This window comes from Aedes aegypti, chromosome 3 (assembly GCF_002204515.2).
Source record: "Aedes aegypti strain LVP_AGWG chromosome 3, AaegL5.0 Primary Assembly, whole genome shotgun sequence".
NCBI lineage: Eukaryota > Metazoa > Arthropoda > Insecta > Diptera > Culicidae > Aedes > Aedes aegypti.
Genome location: NC_035109.1, coordinates 267,388,015 through 267,407,948, shown reverse-complemented (window position 1 = coordinate 267,407,948; position 19,934 = coordinate 267,388,015). Strand labels below are relative to the sequence as shown.

The window sequence follows — 19,934 nt, the reverse complement described above, 5'->3', positions numbered from 1 at the left end:
CTGGAGACATATTTAGGATACGACCAAGGGATCCAGGAAATTCAGCAAGACTAAGCTGAGGGTCGTAGGTTCAAATCCCACCGCTCGAAAATATTTTTGAGTTGAAAATTTTCTCGACTTCCCAGGGCATATAGTATATTCGTATCTGCCACACTATATTCTAATGCAAAAATGGTATATTGACAAAGAAAGCTCTTAGTTAATAACTGTGGAAATACTCATAAGAACACTAAGCTGAAAAGCAGGCTCTGTTCCAAATGGGACGTTACGCCAAAAAGAAGAAAAGAAGAGAGAATCATATGCAACTTGATTCCATATGATATCTGGCTTAGGGCTGGCCTTAGTGTCTATGAAGAGGAAGACAGCTTGGATTTGACCATCAATTACGTCGTGAATGGTTGCAGGTAGAGACCGAGGTTGACTACTTGGGCATGGCCCTGCATAAGACGCTAATTCCTTTGATAGCTCTCTACAGATAAAACGACAAGCACCCTAATCCTTTCCGATCCCGATTTCCAGAAAACACTTCACCCACCCGTATCCCTTACGCTCAGAACTATAACCCACCTTAGCAACTAATCTCCGAATGGTTCTCATTATTTATGTACCGATCGCTGAACGTCTGGATAGTGAACGCCGTTGGTCGGTTATCGCTCTTGTCACTCCCGCTGCTATTACTGTGATGGTGACTACCACCACCAACTCCGACTCCAACACTTCCACCGCCATTACCCCGCCCACCAACTATCTTCTCACCCATGTCCCCATTGTTCAGCGCATTCGCGTTCATCATCCGAATGTTGGCGTACGAGGTTCCGCCCACCCCTCCGGTTTGCTGTTTGTTCAACGTCGACGGGTCCAGCGTTATCGGCGGCGGTATACTGTTGAGCAGCTTGGCCGTTTCGATCTGATCCATCGGCGTTGGCATCACACCGTTTCCGTTTGAGTTCCCACTCAGTCCGTTGCAGTGCGGCACCATGCCGTTCAGCGGTCCACCCGTTCCGATCGAGTTGGTCATCGGAGTGCTGAACGAGATGGGCGGTTGTATACTGGTCGGCGTTTGCTGCGGCGTTTCAAGGGAAATCAGCTTTTCCACCTAGAATACGAGAGATGTTAATGGAGAACATCGAGCGACTACAACACGACTTACCACTGGACAGGGAACCTCCAAAGTTCCATTCTCAATGACCAACATGCCTGGCTCTTGAGTTGAAATGGAACCGGCAGAAGTTACGGCGATTGGATGTTCCCGGATGAAGGAAGTCTCCCAGCATTTCCCCTCCTGAGGTTGAGATTGGGGACCGTTCATCATCCGTGGAGAAGAGTTCTTCGGAGCACTGCAGGTTACCATGGTGTCGGGAATGGTCACACCGGTGGCCTCGCTCAGCAACCGTTCAGCTACGCTTCTCGGTCCCGGAAGTGGTATGAGATAGTCCGACGAATTGGGAACCTGCAGGCAGAAGTCGTCGTTGCCGGGTGGTCGCATTATGGTAGTGTCACGCTCATTGGATGGCGGCCGGAAGAAGCTGGGTAATGGAGCGTTCATCACCTCTGGATCCTGCGTACAGGTCGTCAGTCGTTCCAGCAAGTTCGAGAACGTGGGCCGTTCCTCGGGCGTAGGATTCCAGCAGTCGGCCATGATGCGATAGATGGCGTTGGGACAGCCAGGCGGAGCATCGAGTCGACCTCCGCCCGTTACCAGTTGCATTACATCACGGTTCGGAAGTCCGGTGTAGGGCATCAGACCCAAGCTGAATACCTCCCAAAGCAGCACACCGAACGACCATACATCAGTCTTTGAGGTGAAGATACCATCCAGGAAGGCTTCCGGTGGCATCCACTTGATGGGTAGCATCGCTTTGCCACCTTTCCGGTAGTAATCGGAACGGTAGATGTCGCGAGCCATCCCAAAGTCGGCAATCTTGACGACCCTACCGGGACCCTTACTGCTAAGTAGACAATTCCGTGCGGCAATATCACGATGGATGAAGCGTTTGCTCTCCATGTAACGACAACCCTTGGCCACATCCAGGGCGCAAAAGATGAGATCCTTCATCGTGAGTGGAGATGGACGTTCCTGTGGGAAGAGGAGGTGTTTAGTAAAGGTTGACCACGGAGCTGTTTGAACTCGGGTCTTACAGGTTTGTTGCGACCTTCCCGAAGGAAGTTCTTCAGATCACCACCGGCGAGTAGCTCAAGAACGATGAATCTATAATAGAATAAGCAATCAGTTTTGAAGAAACATCTATCTACGGACCATGACGCAAACCTCGGGTGACGATCAAAGCAGACACCTATCAGGTGCACAATGTTCGGATGGTTAAACTTAGCCATGATGGCAGCCTCCATGAGAAAGTCCGACTCGGCTTGTCCGGTAGACATCTCCGGCAGAGTTTTCACCGCCACAGGCATCTCGACTGCATCTCCATCACGATGTCGATACAGACCTTGGTAAACCTCACCAAAGGCTCCTTGTCCGAGGGCTCTGTAGAACGGAAATAATTGTAAGTTAGAAGAACATACGGCTGGCAACCTTCTTGGTAACTCACTTGACAAGCCGCAGACTCTCACGTGCCACCTGGGGCAAACTCTTGACGTCGACGTTCCCATTCAGAATGCCATCACAACCGTAGTTAGGATTGAAGTTGGTCAGTCCGGTGTCATCTGCGGTGCTGCGCAATCGACTTAGTTGTAGATCCTGCTCGAGCAACATTTTGTGCCGGAGAGCAGCTTGACGTTTACGTTGATAGCGATTATCTGCGAAAAGGACGTTTATGATAAGGTTATTCCAAGTTTACAGAATCAACTAAGTTACTCACATAAGATGAGAATTAGACTAGCCAGTGCTGCACATAAAATTATCACAACTATTACAAAGAACATGATTAGGTACTTCATTTCTAAGGTTTCAGTTTGTACTGTAAGGTAGAAAGAGAACCATAAGTCATTTTGTATTGTCCAGATCAAATTCGTCGATGTTCTTACATTCACAAGCAGTATAGTTATCAGGTTTGAGCGTCCATCCATCCGGACAGATACATCCCACAGTAGAACGGTACTCATCGAGCGCCACACAGCGATAGTCACAGCCGCAGCCCTGGATAGCTGGAATAATAAGAACCGACCCATGGCCACTGTTCGCTCCAGAATATTCCATCGATAACTCCGGCACGTTCCGCTTCGATGCCAGGAAAGAACTTCCGCCCTGTCCATTGGTTGAGTTGATCATCGTGTCTCCACCAGAGAAGCCTCCACCTCCACCGCCAGTATCACAGCCACCACCGCCTCCACCGAATCCACCCTGCCCATGAGTTCCACGTGGTTGATAGCAGGGAACTCCTCCGCGACCTCCTTCCAACAGAGAAGCCCCGTTTTTTGGATCCAGAGCCATGTCCGCCTGTGCTCGCCAACCTCCTCCTGGTCCAGCATGTCGTTCCGCTTCCAAATGAGCCGTTCCAGATACATCTTTCTTCCCAGGAATAAACTTTTTGCCATGCTGAATGTCTTCGTCCAAGTAACGTCCTACGCCGAGACCACCGCCTCCGCCTGCTACCAACAACGGCACAGCAGTGTTGGCAGAGTTGAGCTGCTCAAATAAGGTCAATTAGATTCAGCTCGCAGAAAGTGACGTATGTCAACTCACCAAAAATACATAGGTTCCTCCACCACCTCCGCCTGCACCGTCCTCGATCACTGTATTCTTCACCTGGTGCGTCTTTGAGAAGTAAAGATCGTGAGGGTATTGCTTATTCTTCGGCTCACAAGTCTCGTCCCGCAGTCCCATCGATTTGATGCATGCATGCTCGCCGCTCTGTCCCACCAAAATGTAGATCTCCTCGTCTTTGTGAAGCTCCAGCACGCTCAACACCACCGCTCCCCTGGAAGACCCGACTCCTCCAGAACCGAGACCCCCGCCGGCACCTTTCGCGATGATCCTGCAATATGAGAGCGATGGTGAACATCGATGCGAACATCAAAGCCCCTCTGAAAACACTTACGTATAATAGCCCTCGTTGGGGACCTTCCATGCCTGGATTCCCTTGAACGGTAGGCTGTCGATCACGTGAATAGCGTTCAACGCTTCGGTATTATTGTACGATGCCAGACAGTCGGCTGGAGTCGGCCCTTGCTGCCCTTTAGCACCGCACGTGTTGAGCTCGATATCTACAATCAAAGATCCATTAGTAATCACTGTAGCCATACGATGACGCGTTAGAACTTACATGACTTCCCGACAAAGTCTTTGTGCGGCTGTTTGATCCCACCGATTCGTGGGTCCCAATAGTTGTACCCATCCAGATGTTCGGCCGGAATGTTGAGTCCGAAGCATTCCGGACTCAACGAGAAATCGTCGATGGCAACATCCGAGTAGATCCGCATGCCCATGCGTGCTTCGAATTGAAGATAGTATCTGCAGAGGAATAAAGGCAATAGTTATGCTTCTAGCTATGTTATGATCAATTAACTCGTACTTCGTAGTGATGTTCGGTAGAATAATGTCAACTCGTTGCCAGTCGTCTCCAAGATTCTTGGAACTCCACCAAAGGGTGGTCGTGACGTTTTCCTTCTCCTTGATTTCCACACTGGATAGATTTATGCTTCCCGGATTCATTCCGAACTGGTGAACGTAGAAGCGGACCTGTTAATAAATTTTACCATAATTAGTCTTCACTGTTAAACTCAGCTATTCAAGAGCATCTTACCACACAGGAGTTGCGGAACGGTGAAGAGGCATTAGTGTGCACCAGAGGAGGAGGATTGAAGATGACACTGTTCATGATCGCATTACTTGCCAGTCCAACCAGTGTCTTCTTCTCACTGTCATTAGCGTGTTGGTTCATGTTGACGAACATGTAATATCCTAAAAAGTTCAACAACATCATTAGATTGACATAAGAACACCCAACATTGCAGAATCGTCTTTACCTGTGGTATTGGATTGCCAGAATGTGTGATCGAAGTCCGGTCCGGTCTTTTCGGTTGGGGTTGGTCCTGAGTGACGCGCCCACGACAGAATTGCGTTTCCGTAGTTTTGCCATCCGCACCAGTTGCTTTCGAAATCGCAACGTCCTCCGAACGGAATTTTGTCTGGAATACATGATTAGTTATAGGAATCTGGTACAGTCACAAAGCCGTTGTTGCTCGATACTTACCACAATTGAGCGTTTCGTCTTCTTCCTCATCGCAATCTACGGTGATGTCGCAAATCTTTGGGGTCTTGATACAAACAGGTAACTGCAAGTAAAAAGCATGAACAATTAGTGATCTAATAAATAACCGAAAACAGTTGAAGATGAGTCATGTTGAATAGGACGAATGTACTGCAGTGTATACATCTTTCAGAACTACCAAGAACTGCTGGGTATCCGCTCCTTCAGATTTACAAGAATTACCATTTATTCAATAAGTAACTAAACAAGTTCTTATTGGTATACTGTTTCAAAAGGCCGGCTCCAAGCCGAATATATATTGGGTCTTAAAAAATTTTCCTGGGTCTCAAATTCACCTGTTGAGCCTACTGTCGGTTCAGTCAAACTGCCTCTTGGCATTACTTCGTAGGGAAGGCTATTGTACTTGCCAGCAGCACTTCTTGTTCCATTGTGTGTGAGTTCACGTACATCTTGTGCTCGTACACTTCTCTTTCTCTCCTAGCTATCCAAAATTATGCTGAACAACTCGGAAATGAACTGTAGCTAGAAAAGTTGAAGACTAGCATGTCAAGAGGTAAAATCACATCGGTACGTCTGACCGCTTTAACCTTTTCATGGAGAAGTCAGATTTCACATCACACAGCTCTCATAGTGATGGACGATATGCAGAGACGTATGATCAGCTAATAGCTGATCTACAAGAGAATGTGTGAGTTGAGGATCAGAGGTCGGATCTTCGTGTGTAGTATATTCTGTAAGCTGATGATTAAAAAGACGATTTTACGCCCAGCTCAAACGCGAGTACGACAGCTGCCCAAGCCACGACATCAAAATCATCATAGGAGATTTAAACGCTCAGAAAGCCAGAAAAGGGAGTTAAGACTGATTATTGCGAAGTTCAGCTCTTACTCGCTGGCAAACGAGAACCACCTACTGTTTGACTCTTTGACCTGCTCAAAGAAAATGGTCATTCGTAGCGTTTACTACCAGCATATCTTTCCGTACCGATACACTTGGAGATCACCACACCAGACAGAATCACAAATCGACCGACATAATTGATGGACGGCACTTCTTTGACATTAGGTAATATCGACTATGATCAATATCGGATGAAGTTAAACTGCGCTCAAACAAAAAAATAAAAGAACTGCCACCTCGATATGACCTACAACGGCAAAAACAATCGGATGTCTATCATAAGCGACCTAAAAGATTAAGTAACGAATTTCACACAAAACGTTCATTATACACAACCTCTGAACCCTTTTCACAAAAAACATAAAACGATGGAGGACATCCACTTTATTTTCTTTCATAGCGAGCAAAGTGGAGTTCGTAACGCGCTTTGGTTGTTGGAAAATTTCTTAGGTTGGGAACCACTATTGCTCCCACCCAGGCTTTGTCCTGGGACTCAGGTTCGTTTATACAATACCAAAGGAATTGGAAGCGGAAGGATTACCTTAGAAATAGAAAGCAAGGTGGAAAGAGACAAAGCACGGTTCCATTTAACACCTTATAAGATTCCAAAATAATCGACAGAACATCCCCCAGGAAAATGTAGAACGATTCATGTAGAGATTTTCCAGTATTTATGTTTAGTTTCCCCTCCGCGTAGTTTGCATTCTTCCAAAAACACATCGATGTAGTCTATCAAACTAATTGCTTTGAAATTCCTCCTTAAACCACCCCAAAATTTTCAGTTTTTCTTGGATTCAACTAAGTATTTTCAACTAATGATACATCCAAGGAATTGATTCAGGGATACCGTTTAGCTTCGAATTGCAGGACGTTCCAAAAGCCTTGAGGAATTATTGTATTTTAGTAAATTTAATGTGCGTTTTAGCATAACTTTTCTACGTAGATTAAAATATAAGTTGTTGGGCTCATTTAGAAGTTAACACCATCAAAGTAGCCTGGAAATTAAAAATCTAATCAATAAAATTAAATTTCGTGTCACCTGCAGTGCAAATATTCTTAGCTACAAGAGCCCATTTGCCCAACAGCTGAGGCAATATTTGTGTTTTTAATAAGTTAAGTGTGTTTGTGCTATTTGTTATGCTTTTAATATAGAGTTTTGTGTTCAAAAAGAATGACTGGAATTTGAGCAAAACTATCTTTTTAATTGAACAAATATCTATGTCCGGATTTTGGGAAATACCGTTTTGCAACAAAATCCCGGACGCTTCGAAAGCCGGACAGCTTGAACATTAGAAGCTTTGATAACTTGGAAGCATTTTAACATGAATGTAAATATTTGTAATGATTACATTAATCAAATGCTCCGTGTAAAATGTAAATGCATTTAGTAGGCATTAAAAATAAATAAAATAAAATCTAAAAACAAACACGCCAACAGCAACAGTTTTTTTTAACCATGTTTAGTTTGCTACTTAAGGTTTATGAAGCGTATTAAAGTGTATTTTTTTAATCCAAATGGAAGATTCAGCCTTCATTCATGTCGGAATATAGTGAAAATTGAAGAAAAACTCTCAAAACTGCTGTTTTGATCGAAAACTCTCCGTGTCCGGATTTCAAAGCACTAAATCGCGAAGCTTCAAATGCCGGACATGTTGAAAACATGTTTTACAATTTCCTCAATGATAGAACGTGTGATAACAATTATATAAGAAAGGCAACATTAGTGAACACGGTGAATATTCAAGCTGTGTCTTAACAAAAATCACGTGAATCTGTTCCCCGGCCGTTAACCGCCGCTCAGAATCCACAAGATATCAGTGATACATTACATCTTTCCAAAACCCTCGAACAACTGTGTGTCTATAAAAGCTTGTTCATAATTGAAAAATTAAAAACTTTGTGTCTAGCAGAAAAATGTACATAGTTTTTACAACTATGTTTGATCGTGTGAACGTGTCAGTCCATAGTAGCATTGGACATCCGAGAAGTTTGATCTACTATGTATTCATTCAATTTTGTTCGAATCATACTCCGTTATCAAAGTTACCCCAAAACAGAAAACCAACTTTCGATTATATGAAAAATTATATATCCATTCAAAATGAATCTTTTGCCAATTTATCGACTGTAATCGATAGCTAGGATGCCAGTACTTGTTTTAAAAATATAAATTGTAAATCTTTGAAACAGCATGCAAAAATATTCAAGTTTTCTTCGAAAAAACTATCAAAGTTACCCCGTTTTACGGTACTATACTATAGAAGAATAAAATTTAGATACTGTGTTAAAACATCTATCTGTACTAGCGATAGTCCTTTGCATTTTAATAAATCTTGCTGAGTTGCTTTACGAAATCTTAAACCAAATAATGTAGTAACGGAGGCAAACGGTACAAAATGTTTGCATCAAAAGCCGGACAAAAGTGCAAAAGTGATGATTGTTCCGACGTCAACCTCTCCCGGTTGTTCTGAAATTTATAATTCCACGGTTTAGAATCATCGGGTCAACCTATTTAATCATTTTCAGTGTTGGATAGAAAAATTGGGAGCGAGAATGATTCAAATACCGTTTTGATTCATATTACGGACAGCTTCAAATTCCGGACACTCTACTTTGTATGGGAAACATTTCACGCGAAATGTTTCAATTTTTGCTGTTCAAAAGTTCTCAATTTCAAGGCTCGTTTTAGAAAACTTTTTCCATAAATATCTTTGAAAATTTATAATGCCCAACTACCTTAGATGTCTCTTTGGTGGTTTAACGATTTCGAATGATGATATGACTGTTCCATCAATGAGTATCATGAGCTGTCCGGAATTCGATTCAAAGTGTCCGGAATATGAGGCAAAAGTGAGGAAGCGTCCGGAATAATAATCATGAAAAAGCCACACATTTTGATTTATTTAAAATTATGGAAGTTGCGGAAGCGTATTCTTCACCCACCGTTCGAAAGTAAAGGGCTTCCGACGCTCGATAGCGCTAAGGAATCATACAGAATGATTTATTTTGCATACTCTATGCTGGGTTATATTTCCCTGAGTCCTTAAGTGTCCGTAATATGAATCAAAACGGTAATGTCTTGTGTTATTGCGTGACGGACTTATCTTGTCCGATTACCAACCTGTAATCTGACAAAGTGCTTGATGAGCGGGCGAGCATTGTCAATTTGAAGAATTTATGTAGTTCTTAATGGAAAGAATGTCATAGTTAGTTTTGGGCATGTTTATGTATAAAATATCGCTAAATTTATTAATACTGAAGTGTCCGGAATTTGAAGAAAACTCAAATTTTTGATCGAATGTCGAAGCAAGAGACATGGACTAATTTAACTTACTTATACGATTTTCATATTATAAATTTCTATTTTATGTGAAAAATCGTCAATGAGTCACGACAAACTTGAAGCTCCATGAAATTATTTCACCTTCATCCATTTATTTGTTATCAAAATGTCACTTTCAAGTTAGGGAAATTTACGTATTCTCGGAAGTCTAAGTCTATGCCGCCCTTTTTTGTAATTTTCTCGGATATAAGTAGACAAATTACGTGCTTGGCTGCTTACATTTATAAACATATTATGCGCTGCTCAATTCTCGAAAGATTCATACGGTCAGTCTTGATAAAAGCTTTTTAGAAACGTTTCGAACACCTCTTACCAGTATGACTATTGTCGGTAACCTTATTCTCTTCGGCAGTTTTTCCAAAAAAAACTGCAGGCGAATCTGTTCGGCAGCTCCAACCAGTTTCATTTCGAGGCGTATTCATTTGAATTGATGACATCTCTGGTGTTATTGTTTGTTCAGTCTTGGAAATCTCGTCTGACGGAACAAAGAATCATCTGATTATTTTCATTGGTGTGTTTAGATCAGTGATGCTCAACCTTTTTGTAGCTGCGACCCCCTTTGAGGTTCTACAATCACCCTACGGACCCCTAAAAATAGTTGATATTGAAATCGATAGATATTCTTAACAGTCATGCCCAAATAAATAGATAACCCAAAAACTTTGAGAAAATATCTTGTCAAAATCCTGAAAAAAACGTAGGTCAAGATCCCAATAATAAATCTCGGCAGTATTATTCCCATCCCAAGTAACATTAGTAAGCTTTATTAAAGCTTTTTCAGTCACAATATGTTTGATAGTAACTTAAATTTTATTCAGCAAAACTTCGTGGAAGGGTTTCATGGCAAGCATCTAAATAGATTTACAGAAACATTTAAGAAATCCTCGTGTATCCTTAAAGAATTTCACAATAAATCCGGAAAGAACAAAAAAAATAAACATATTATTAGACATCGTTTCCTTAAAGTAGTGTGTGATCCTTCAACCGCGACGCTTGCTGCGAAGGATTAACCGTGTCAGTTGCGTCCTTCGCGTAGTGCTTTGGAATAGTGATAGTGTATTGATCGCGTAGTGCAGTGAAATTACATATGTGTTCTTTAATATCTAACTAATTAAAACTTTTCTTTCGCTAATGGTTCGTATATATAAGGTAAATTCAAAATTTATATTTATGTACTTTATATCATATGGTACCAATAATGCTCTAAATTGTCGAATTGAGCTCATCCTCCTATATACCCTACCCTACTCACAATCTCCTCATCCAGTGACGGCTATGAAGAAAGTTTGGGTTCCCTGTATCTTCTTAAGTAGACGTTGAACTAACATTCCACACTGGGCCAGGAGCAGAATTTAGCCAGACAAAACCTTCTAGCGCTTTAGGAGTGCATTTTTCTGGGTTGGTGTCAAAGGAGACTTATCTTGAATTTGTTTGTTCTTCAATTTGACGATAAAAGTTAGTTGGAAATTTCGCCGCATAGGTGGCGCTGCGATGCAAACTTTTTTGTTTTACGTCCCCTAGGGGTCCGCGGACCACCGGTTGAGAACCCCTGGTTTAGATAGAAAAATTCGGTATATTTGGCGTTTGAAATTTGGTTGCCGATAATAGTCGAATGGTGCCGAAGCCGTAGTAAATCATCCTACCTTTGTGCTAAGGTGTCCGGATGTCGAGTCAAAACGGTACTGGCAATATATTTTATGAATTAATTCAGGATTTTTTCAAGGAATTCTTCATCTATTTTTTTCCTCTAGATGGGGTGCACGAATTTGGTTTCAAACAACGGTAATATAGAAATTGTGTGTTTTTTTTGGTCACCTGGTGTCCACTTTCACAAACATTTTCCTCACATAAATCTTTGTTTGCTATGAACTGCTCTCTAAAACTTAACTTTTTTATTTATAACTTAAGTTTAGCGACTAGCTTCTTCAGCTGTATCCGGGCAAGTGAATCGGTCATTTCCCTTTTCCATTCGGGATTTCTTCAATGGCCCCATTTCGCCACCCCTCATGGCCGCCCGAATGCCATGCTACCACAGGTAGCCTACCAGATATCTGGTGGTGGGTTTTGGGAGCTCGGTGGGTGGTAGCCTTCATGGTTATGGTCAGCTGACATACTTTTGCCCTAGTTGTATGCCTAGTGCTGCTGGCGAAAAACCTAAACAACTACTACGACCATTTCCTGTCGTTTTAACGAACAAACAAACATACAAATTCTTATCAAAAGTATCAATCAACAAACCAAACACTTAAAAGAATATTATCAAAAGTCCATTCAGAGATATCTCTGAAAAGAGTTTTTAAATTCTGTTTTTCATTTCTGATAGAAGTTCTTCGTGACACTGGCCAGGATTCATTTATAATGAACACCAACAACTACTCCAAGAACCTGAAAACTCGTTTGAGATCATCAAAATTCCTACAGAAATTCATATTAGAATTTCTCCACGATTAGAAATTCATCCAAAAATAGTAACCAAAATAGTAAGATCAAATTCCTCAGGAGCTCTTCTTTTCGACATTGAGCGATTTGTGACCGCATGATGGTGCTGAACTACTTCAAACCTCAACCCAGCCATTAGGCAAGGTCATAGTGAGGCGGACCCGATCAAGATATTGTCCGGCTCGTATAGATCCCATTCCGGGTGTGACTTCGGATGAAAACCTAATAAAAGCTCCAATTTTCGGATGGTAACCTGCAGGTGGATTCCGGCGCACATTTTTTTCGAAGACAAGAAATTTTCTTCCATAATCCACCAGCAAGAAAAATTTCTTTTCTTCGAAAAAAATACGCGCCGGAATTCGCCTACTGGTCACAGAAACCAGAGACGAAATTGCCAGTTTCCTTTTAACCTGCTGCTACTCAACCGCTTTTTGATAATCGGAAACAAAAAATGATATTCATTCTATCCAGCTTGACTTTTTTACATTCCGCTTCGGGAAGTTGTAATTTTTGCACGAGACACACTAAAAACGCGTCAATATAATCCATTCCGTGCATCGGATGCTTTATTACCCGTATAGCAGAATATTTTTTAATTAATTTGAACCTCATTGATAATCAATTTGCTAAAACTGACACTCTTCTGCTTCTGATAATCAAAAACACCGACGACATACGGGAATCGTTGTTTGTTTTGCCCATCTACTTTTGTGCCATCTTCATTGGTACAATCATATTGGTGGGGGTGCGGTTACTTTGATGGTGGCCTAAATTCAGTTAATTGAGTACCGTTTTGATTCATATTACGGACACTTAAGGACTCAGGGAAATATAACCCAGCATAGAGCATACAAAATAAATCATTCTGTATGATTCCTTAGCGCTATCGAGCGTCGGAAGCCCTTTACTTTCGAACGGTGGGTGAAGAATACGCTTCAGCAACTTCAATAATTTTAAATAAATCAAAATGTGTGGTCTTTTCATGATTCTTATTCCGGACGCTTCCTCACTTTTGCCTCATATTCCGGACACTTTGAATCGAATTCCGGACAGCTCATGATAATCATTAATGAAACAGTCAAATCATCAATCGAAATCGTTAAACCACCAAAGAGACATCTAAGGTAGTTGGACATTATAAATTTTCAAAGATATTTATGGAAAAAGTTTACTAAAACGAGCTTTGAAATTGAGAACTTTTGAACAGCAAAAATTGAAACATTTCGCGTGAAATGTTTCCCATACAAAGTAGAGTGTCCGGAATTTGAAGCTGTCCGTAATATGAATCAAAACGGTATAGTGAGCATGATTTTTTTCGTCCATGACTGAAACCACTGCAGCGTGCTGAACCGCACAATCAGTTCCGGCTGCGTAAAGGTGACGGTATGCTAGGACGAAACCCCAGCAGGCAGGTTGGCATCAGGCAGCGTCATCAGGGCCCTACACTAACACCACATACTATAGAGCCGTAAGTAAAACCGTTTAGTAGGTTCTAGATAGGGCTGTAGATGTTAGGGAACCTATGACTACAAACCGTAATTGCACCTTCACCTTTTACTTTTCTTGCGAATCCTTGGAAAATTGTGCCGACTCTAAGTGGGTTGGAAGTCCTTGTGACTGAGCGTTCGTAACAAAGGTTAGTTACACATTCCTAAAAATACCTATACGTACTCGACTCGCTTGGGGAATCTCAAAAAATATTTTCTATTGATTTTTTAAGAAATTTCATTAAAAATTAAAAGAAAATATGTAGAGGAATCCCAGATTGAATTTCTGCAGAATATGTGAAGCTTTCTCTTAGCGAATTTATTGATGTATTCGTAGAAGTATTCCCGCATTAATAGGCGTAAATAGCCATCAGAATTGGGGGGCGAACCGATTATAGGTGCGCACTTTCATACAGAAATATATCAAAACATGAAAAGTGTCCCAAATCGATGGATCAACCTTATTAGATACCCCGTCTCATTTTCATGTGAGCGGTGTGAATGTAATTAAGAATATTATGGCGCTATGGCTATAACTTTTAGACGGAAACTGAAATAATACTTTCTTCAAAATTGCAGAAATTCGACAATTACATAGTGATAAAGGCCATCTGAATTACAAACTAATTCACAATTAGATTGATAGGAAATAGATGCTCCATCCCATTACCCCGAACGCTATTACCCAAAACGCCACTACCCCGAATGAGCCATTACCCCGAATAGTACGAGATACAGTGCAGTATCTGGTTTTGCGGGTAAAAATGCGTCTCTAATGAAAATTGGTAATTAATGACAGGTAAAATTCGTCGGTGAAATATTTTCCCATCTTTTATTTGTTAGCTATTCTTTCAAAATGTCTTGTTGGCAACTTTCTTCTTCTCGTTCTTTCTGAGACAGTGCCTGTTTATCAGTTCAGTGGGCACATTCGCAGTTCATGGGTTCATACACAAATTTCATAACGCCAAAAATTGCCATTTTGACAATTACCCACGCCCTCGTATTATTTTTTGTATGGACATATTGTGTATGGGCTGTAACATTTTGAGGACAACCACCCACAACGTTTTTTGCCCCCTTCAGCGCTACGAAATTTGTAAATGGGCTTCTAATAAAATAGGCCTTTTATTGACTGGGAGCTTTCCTTGTCAATTTACTATTCTTGTATCCCTTTCGGGACGAACCAGCACAATTGTGCTGTTCGGCACCCTTGACATCGAATGACTATTTCAGCCAATAAATCTTGTTTTACTAAACTTTTTCGATTTCGATTATTGAATTATCATTGATACTTGTAATCAAGCACAACAGCTTTTGTTTACATCGTGTTTAGAAAACACCAGCTCAGGGTAAACAAAAAGTAAACAAACACCGTAAGAATTGAAGAAGTTTTATCTGTCGCAACTTTTCAACTATTCGTTATTTCTAGGTATGCACAATTACGAATCGAGAGTGAAAGAGTCATTCTTTGAAATGGTGAAGACCAAATGAGAATTGGTTCACACAGCAAATATTTCTGGAGGGACAAAGTGGGACCAGCACAATTGTGCTGGTGCCGGCACTTACCCGGTCGATGTTCGTTGTAGACTACCAATTTTCATTTTCAGTATTTTGATCGAATTAAGTGGCTGAATCTGGTTCTAATGTCCACAATAGTGCATAATATTGCATTAAAACATGAATGAGTTATTTCATTTGAATCATAAGGATGATGTACCGTTCGAAAACTATGTAACAGAAACTCATAGCTTTGGTTTAAAAACTTTTATTTTTTATACGTCCATATTTGAAATAGATTGGGAATCACATTTAATGTTTTAAATCTCCTTTAGCAAAGTTTAAGACAAAGTAAAAGTTTAGGGGAACGTTCAAAAATTACGTCATTCATTTAGGGGAGTAGAGGTGTATGAAAGTGCGACAGTGCATGTGGGCAAAAGCGTGATAGTGGACATGGGGAGGATTTAGATTGACTTAAAACAATGGAAGTATTTTTTTAATTTCCCCTTGCTTTGATAATCGATCAATACCATGTTGACGCGATAATCCATTTTGGTGTTCTACAATGTATGCCGGTTCAATTTCTGCCATAATTTTTATGAAATTTGACAACTGAAGCTGAAAACCTTTACTTACTATTTGCTTCCAAACCACAGAGTCCTTTAAATGGCATACTATTGATGCTAGTCTTCTTCTTCTTCTTCTTCTTCTTCTTGGCATTACCTCCTCACTGGGACAGAGCCTGCTTCTCAGCTTAGTGTTCAATGAGCACTTCCATAGTTATTACCTGAGAGCTTCCATTGCCAAAGTTGCCATTTTCACATTCGTATATTATGTGGCAAGTACAATGAAACTCTATGCCCAGGGAAGTCAAAAAAATTTCCTTTACGAAAAGATCCTGGACTGACCGGGAATCGAACCCAGACACCTTCAGCATGGCTTTGCTTTTTAGTCGTGGACTCTAATCACTCGGCTAAGGAAGGCCCCTGCTGGTATTACTCGCAAATATGTTGTTTATGATGTATGAAATGCGTTTGAAATAGTCTACTTCACTATTAAACAATGTATGAAGTTATGGAGTCTAGATTATTCGCTCATATAAAAAATATCGTTTCATTCCTTTTACGTTTAAAAATATATTGTCTTAATCTGGATTTTTGAGACTTAGATAAGCTGATATATTAAAAATAAAAATCTGTACTTTATTGCCGTGCGTATAGTGTTGCAAAGTAACTAGCAGTATCGATCAAAGAAGTATAGGTTCAATTCCCGCTGCAGTATTTTTTTCGTCAGATACGTATTACGATTGTGCCATTTGGCGTTGCATGCTAGTCCGTTGATTCGTGTGATGCTTCCTTTAAAGGCTATAATCGAACATAATGCTTTCCAGGAAACTTTCCACGGTAGGATTGACAGCTAAAAATGTACATGCAACCGAAACGAAAGAAAAAACAAAACTTACGAGTATGGTCGAGCTTTACATTTTCCTTAGTAATCTAACGGTCACACCGATTGCGAAACTTTAAAAGCTCATGGAAAATCAAAAAGTCTACTGTTTGCAGCTGTCTAGCTGTAAGAAAAATGCTTAGATAATTCAACGGTTACGTAGAACTAAGATTCAGATTGATGCCGGTTGTATTACAGGCCAGAGCAAAATTGCCGATCAAAGGGATCCTTTGGCGTGAAATTTGAGAATGAAATTGTGAGGGCCGCTTTTCTCCCCCTGATAAACAAAAAAAAACCTGACTACGCCCATGTCCCTCGCCCCCTTTAAAAGCTATGTAGGTCGTAAACGTAGTTCATAAGCAAATATTAACATGTTAAAATTTGAAAAAAACAGAAACAAAATATATGTCCCGATTTTGTCAGGTTCCCCATTTTGTCAGCATAAAATTCATCGGGGGACTGACAAAATCGGGTCTCTACTGTATTACAATGACTTAAATTCCATTTTAAGCAAATAGACTCGATGTAAAACATAAAATAAAATAAATTTGATATTGGGAGCCAGATAGCCATACGGTATACCCGCAGATACTAAGTAAGATCATGCTGAGGGTCGTAGGTTAGAGTCCAGCCGGTCGAGCATCTTTTCGTAAAGGGAATTTTCTCGACTTCCCTGAGCGTAGAGTATAACGTACCACGATATACACATGCAACATTGGTCGATTGACAAAGATAGCTGTTAGTTAATACCTGTGGAAGTGCTCATGAGAAGTTGAGAAGCAGGCTTCTTTAGCGTCAGAAAGAAGAAGAAGAAATTTTATGGTAATTATTTGCACTTAAAAACGTCCAAGCTGTCGGGCACATATGACGTAAATTTACATGAATTTTTAGGAAAGCTGCTTACGCAGACTGAATATTTTGACGTTTCCTTTTTAGCTCTAGGAATAAAATTAATGATTCCAGTTATTTAAAATAAATTAGTTCCATGTTACCAACCTTAACAGAAACATCGTTCAAGCATCATTTGAAGGAGGGCTATGTGATTTAAAAAGTGATAGTGTATATGTTAGGTAAAGTGAGTGAAAGAGGTTGGAGGGAGTCTCTAAAAAATTAATTTAATTTTCGAGTCTAGTACACGACTCTGACAACGGCCTTATAGTGGAGGTCGAATTATGCGTAACTGTCAAAGGATACAAACTGTAGTGGAATAAAATGATATAGTTCTCAATTCGGTTTTCATTTATTTATAGGTGTTCCACTAAACAATTCGAAGGTTTATTATTATTTTTAATTTTAGTTTTTATTGCATAATTATTTTTGAGGAAAAATCGCACATAATTTAGGAGGATATAAACAAACATAGCAAAACAAATACGATTTGATTGAGCCAATTAGTTTTCAAGTTATTAACACATGTATTTTTACCCATTTTTATATGACGTAGACCAGGCCCGGATTTGGAGGGGTGCCAAGAGGGCAAATGCCCCGGGCCCCCCGATGAAGGGGGCCCCCCGAGGAGTCAAAATTAAGAACAAAAAACATTTTGAAATACTTTACAATATTTTCTCTTTAGACATTTGGACAAAGAATTCTAACGTTCTTTCTAAAGTCATTCATTCTAAAGTCAACTTTCCAATACTAAAGTTATTTATTTTTTCCTTACCTAATCTAGTATGGATTGCTCAATTGGAAAAATCATGAATATTAAGCCAAAATTTGATTCTTCTGTAGTTAGTATTAAAAAAATATTTGACTTTAAAAAGCGCTTAACGTTTTTGCAGGATCTTAAAAATACGGCTAAACCTGTAAAGCACTGCTCTTTATTCAAAGAGTTTATCTGGTTCCTATCAGAACATTTACATTTTAACATGTTTATAATTCTAACAAAAACTAGGGAAGTTAAGGAAGTTAATTATTTTGTGACGCGGTAGTCATTATTTTTAAATATTTTTCTATTTTATATTCCATTGTTGATGAAGTTTTCTTTGAATTCAGTAAAGGCTTAGAGTAAAATTTTGATATAATAAATAGAATATAAGTACTGCCAACAATAAAGTACAAAAAGACCGATTTTCATACAAAAATGGTCAAGTTTAGGGAACTGTATAACAGCTTCTAATGAATCGATTGATCTGAAAATTGAACTACATCTCATAAATAACTTGGAATTTGATTCATAGGAAATTTATCATTTTCTTTTCAAGATTTTGTAAGCATTTAAAAATACTATTTTGAGAAAAGTAACAAAATTTTCAAAGATGAATATTTTTGAAATGTGAGCATTTAGCAAAAGACATGTTTTCTGTTTTCAAAATATTTAAGCAATAAAATTTTTACATTTTTGTCAAAATCTAATCTAATTGAAGTTATTTTCAACATGTAGTTCAAATTTCAGGTTAATCAGCTTCGTATACTTTATATTTGCTAGTACTGTAAATACTTTATTTTTTAGAGAATACAATAACTTAAGAGAATTGGAAGCTTGTACAAAATAGAATCAAAAGGAGCTTTGGAGAAAACGACTTTGAAGACTTTCAGCAATTCTTCACCTTATACAAATTATATTGAAGCTAAAAAACAAGCGAATCTCCTACGAATGATTATATTTTTCTCTTTTGTCTCAAAAATCACCTTAAACATTTTGGAAAGGTAAAAAACAGTCAATTTTTTAAATGTATATAGTTCACAAACGACAATGTCACTTTCACTACTTTGATTTTGGGCTTCTCATGTGTTTGGACCGACCATCTCGTTTAAAACTCAAATTCAAATTCGATTGTGGAATCCCAAAACGTGCTGATTTTTGTATAAAGGGGCCCCCTTTATGAGATCTGACCCGGGCCCCCGAAGCAAAAATCCGGCACTGACGTAGACTAGTTCTTGAATAATCTCGATAAACGTCATCGTCACGTGATGCTTTGAATCTTAGAGAGAATATGAAGTATTTTTTATCTCTCGTACATTGTTCTCGTTCCATTTATAAAAAAAATCACATTAATTAAAATACATTATTTTTTTAAATTTCAATGTGCATTAAAAAACATAATTATTTCTGAATTTTTGGGTCACCCTATCTCACGAAAGAGCACCCTAATGACGAAATAAAAAAATACGGGTTTAAAAATTAAATTTTTAAAAAAGGCATGACTTAAACAACTTTCTAAAAAAATAAAAAAAAATATTTTTTTTTTCGCACATCGACCGCCTTGGGCACAATTGTGCTGGTCTGAATTTGACCCTAAAAAGTTCATGGAGTGATAGAATAGCCAAAATAAAGAATGTTTTGTTCTACGAGATGATGAGTTTATAAGGTAAATTTTGAAATAATCACTCAAATATGGTCCGTCCCGAAAGGGGTATATGTACCTCTATGCCCATGGACGCCAAGGAAATGTTCTATGTATAAGATCCGCCACCGGAGGTATTCGAACCCATAATAATCAATATGGTCTTGCTAAACAGCTGCGTGATCACCGGTATTATGACTTCTTGGTGGTGTTTATATTTTAATTTTGTTTTTAAATAAATATTTTCCTTTCTTATGAATACAGGTCAGGCCTGCCCAACCTTTTTGGCTCTTTTTCGACATAAATTATTGGTGCGTTCGCAAGAATAGACCGATATGAACAAAATTAGTATCAAATGAAAGCA

General features: G+C 39.6%; 1 protein-coding gene across 2 annotated transcripts in view; it reads right to left on the bottom strand.

Annotated features, from left to right (window-relative positions):
• Positions 1–216: 216 nt before the first annotated feature.
• The window catches only part of LOC5579652 (ALK tyrosine kinase receptor), a 119,192-nt gene continuing 99,474 nt past the window's right edge, over positions 217–19,934 (bottom strand). For both annotated transcript variants that reach the window (XM_021853768.1, XM_021853767.1), the window contains exons 4-17: positions 5,154–5,235; positions 4,927–5,088; positions 4,704–4,861; positions 4,473–4,639; positions 4,224–4,411; positions 3,999–4,164; positions 3,644–3,935; positions 2,986–3,586; positions 2,820–2,918; positions 2,550–2,757; positions 2,270–2,485; positions 2,140–2,209; positions 1,151–2,077; positions 217–1,096 (exon numbers count right to left, since the gene is read on the bottom strand). In XM_021853768.1, coding sequence (XP_021709460.1) covers positions 569–1,096; positions 1,151–2,077; positions 2,140–2,209; positions 2,270–2,485; positions 2,550–2,757; positions 2,820–2,918; positions 2,986–3,586; positions 3,644–3,935; positions 3,999–4,164; positions 4,224–4,411; positions 4,473–4,639; positions 4,704–4,861; positions 4,927–5,088; positions 5,154–5,235 — 3,864 coding nt within the window. In that variant the 3' untranslated portion in view covers positions 217–568. The remainder of the gene's footprint in view (positions 1,097–1,150; positions 2,078–2,139; positions 2,210–2,269; positions 2,486–2,549; positions 2,758–2,819; positions 2,919–2,985; positions 3,587–3,643; positions 3,936–3,998; positions 4,165–4,223; positions 4,412–4,472; positions 4,640–4,703; positions 4,862–4,926; positions 5,089–5,153; positions 5,236–19,934) is intronic.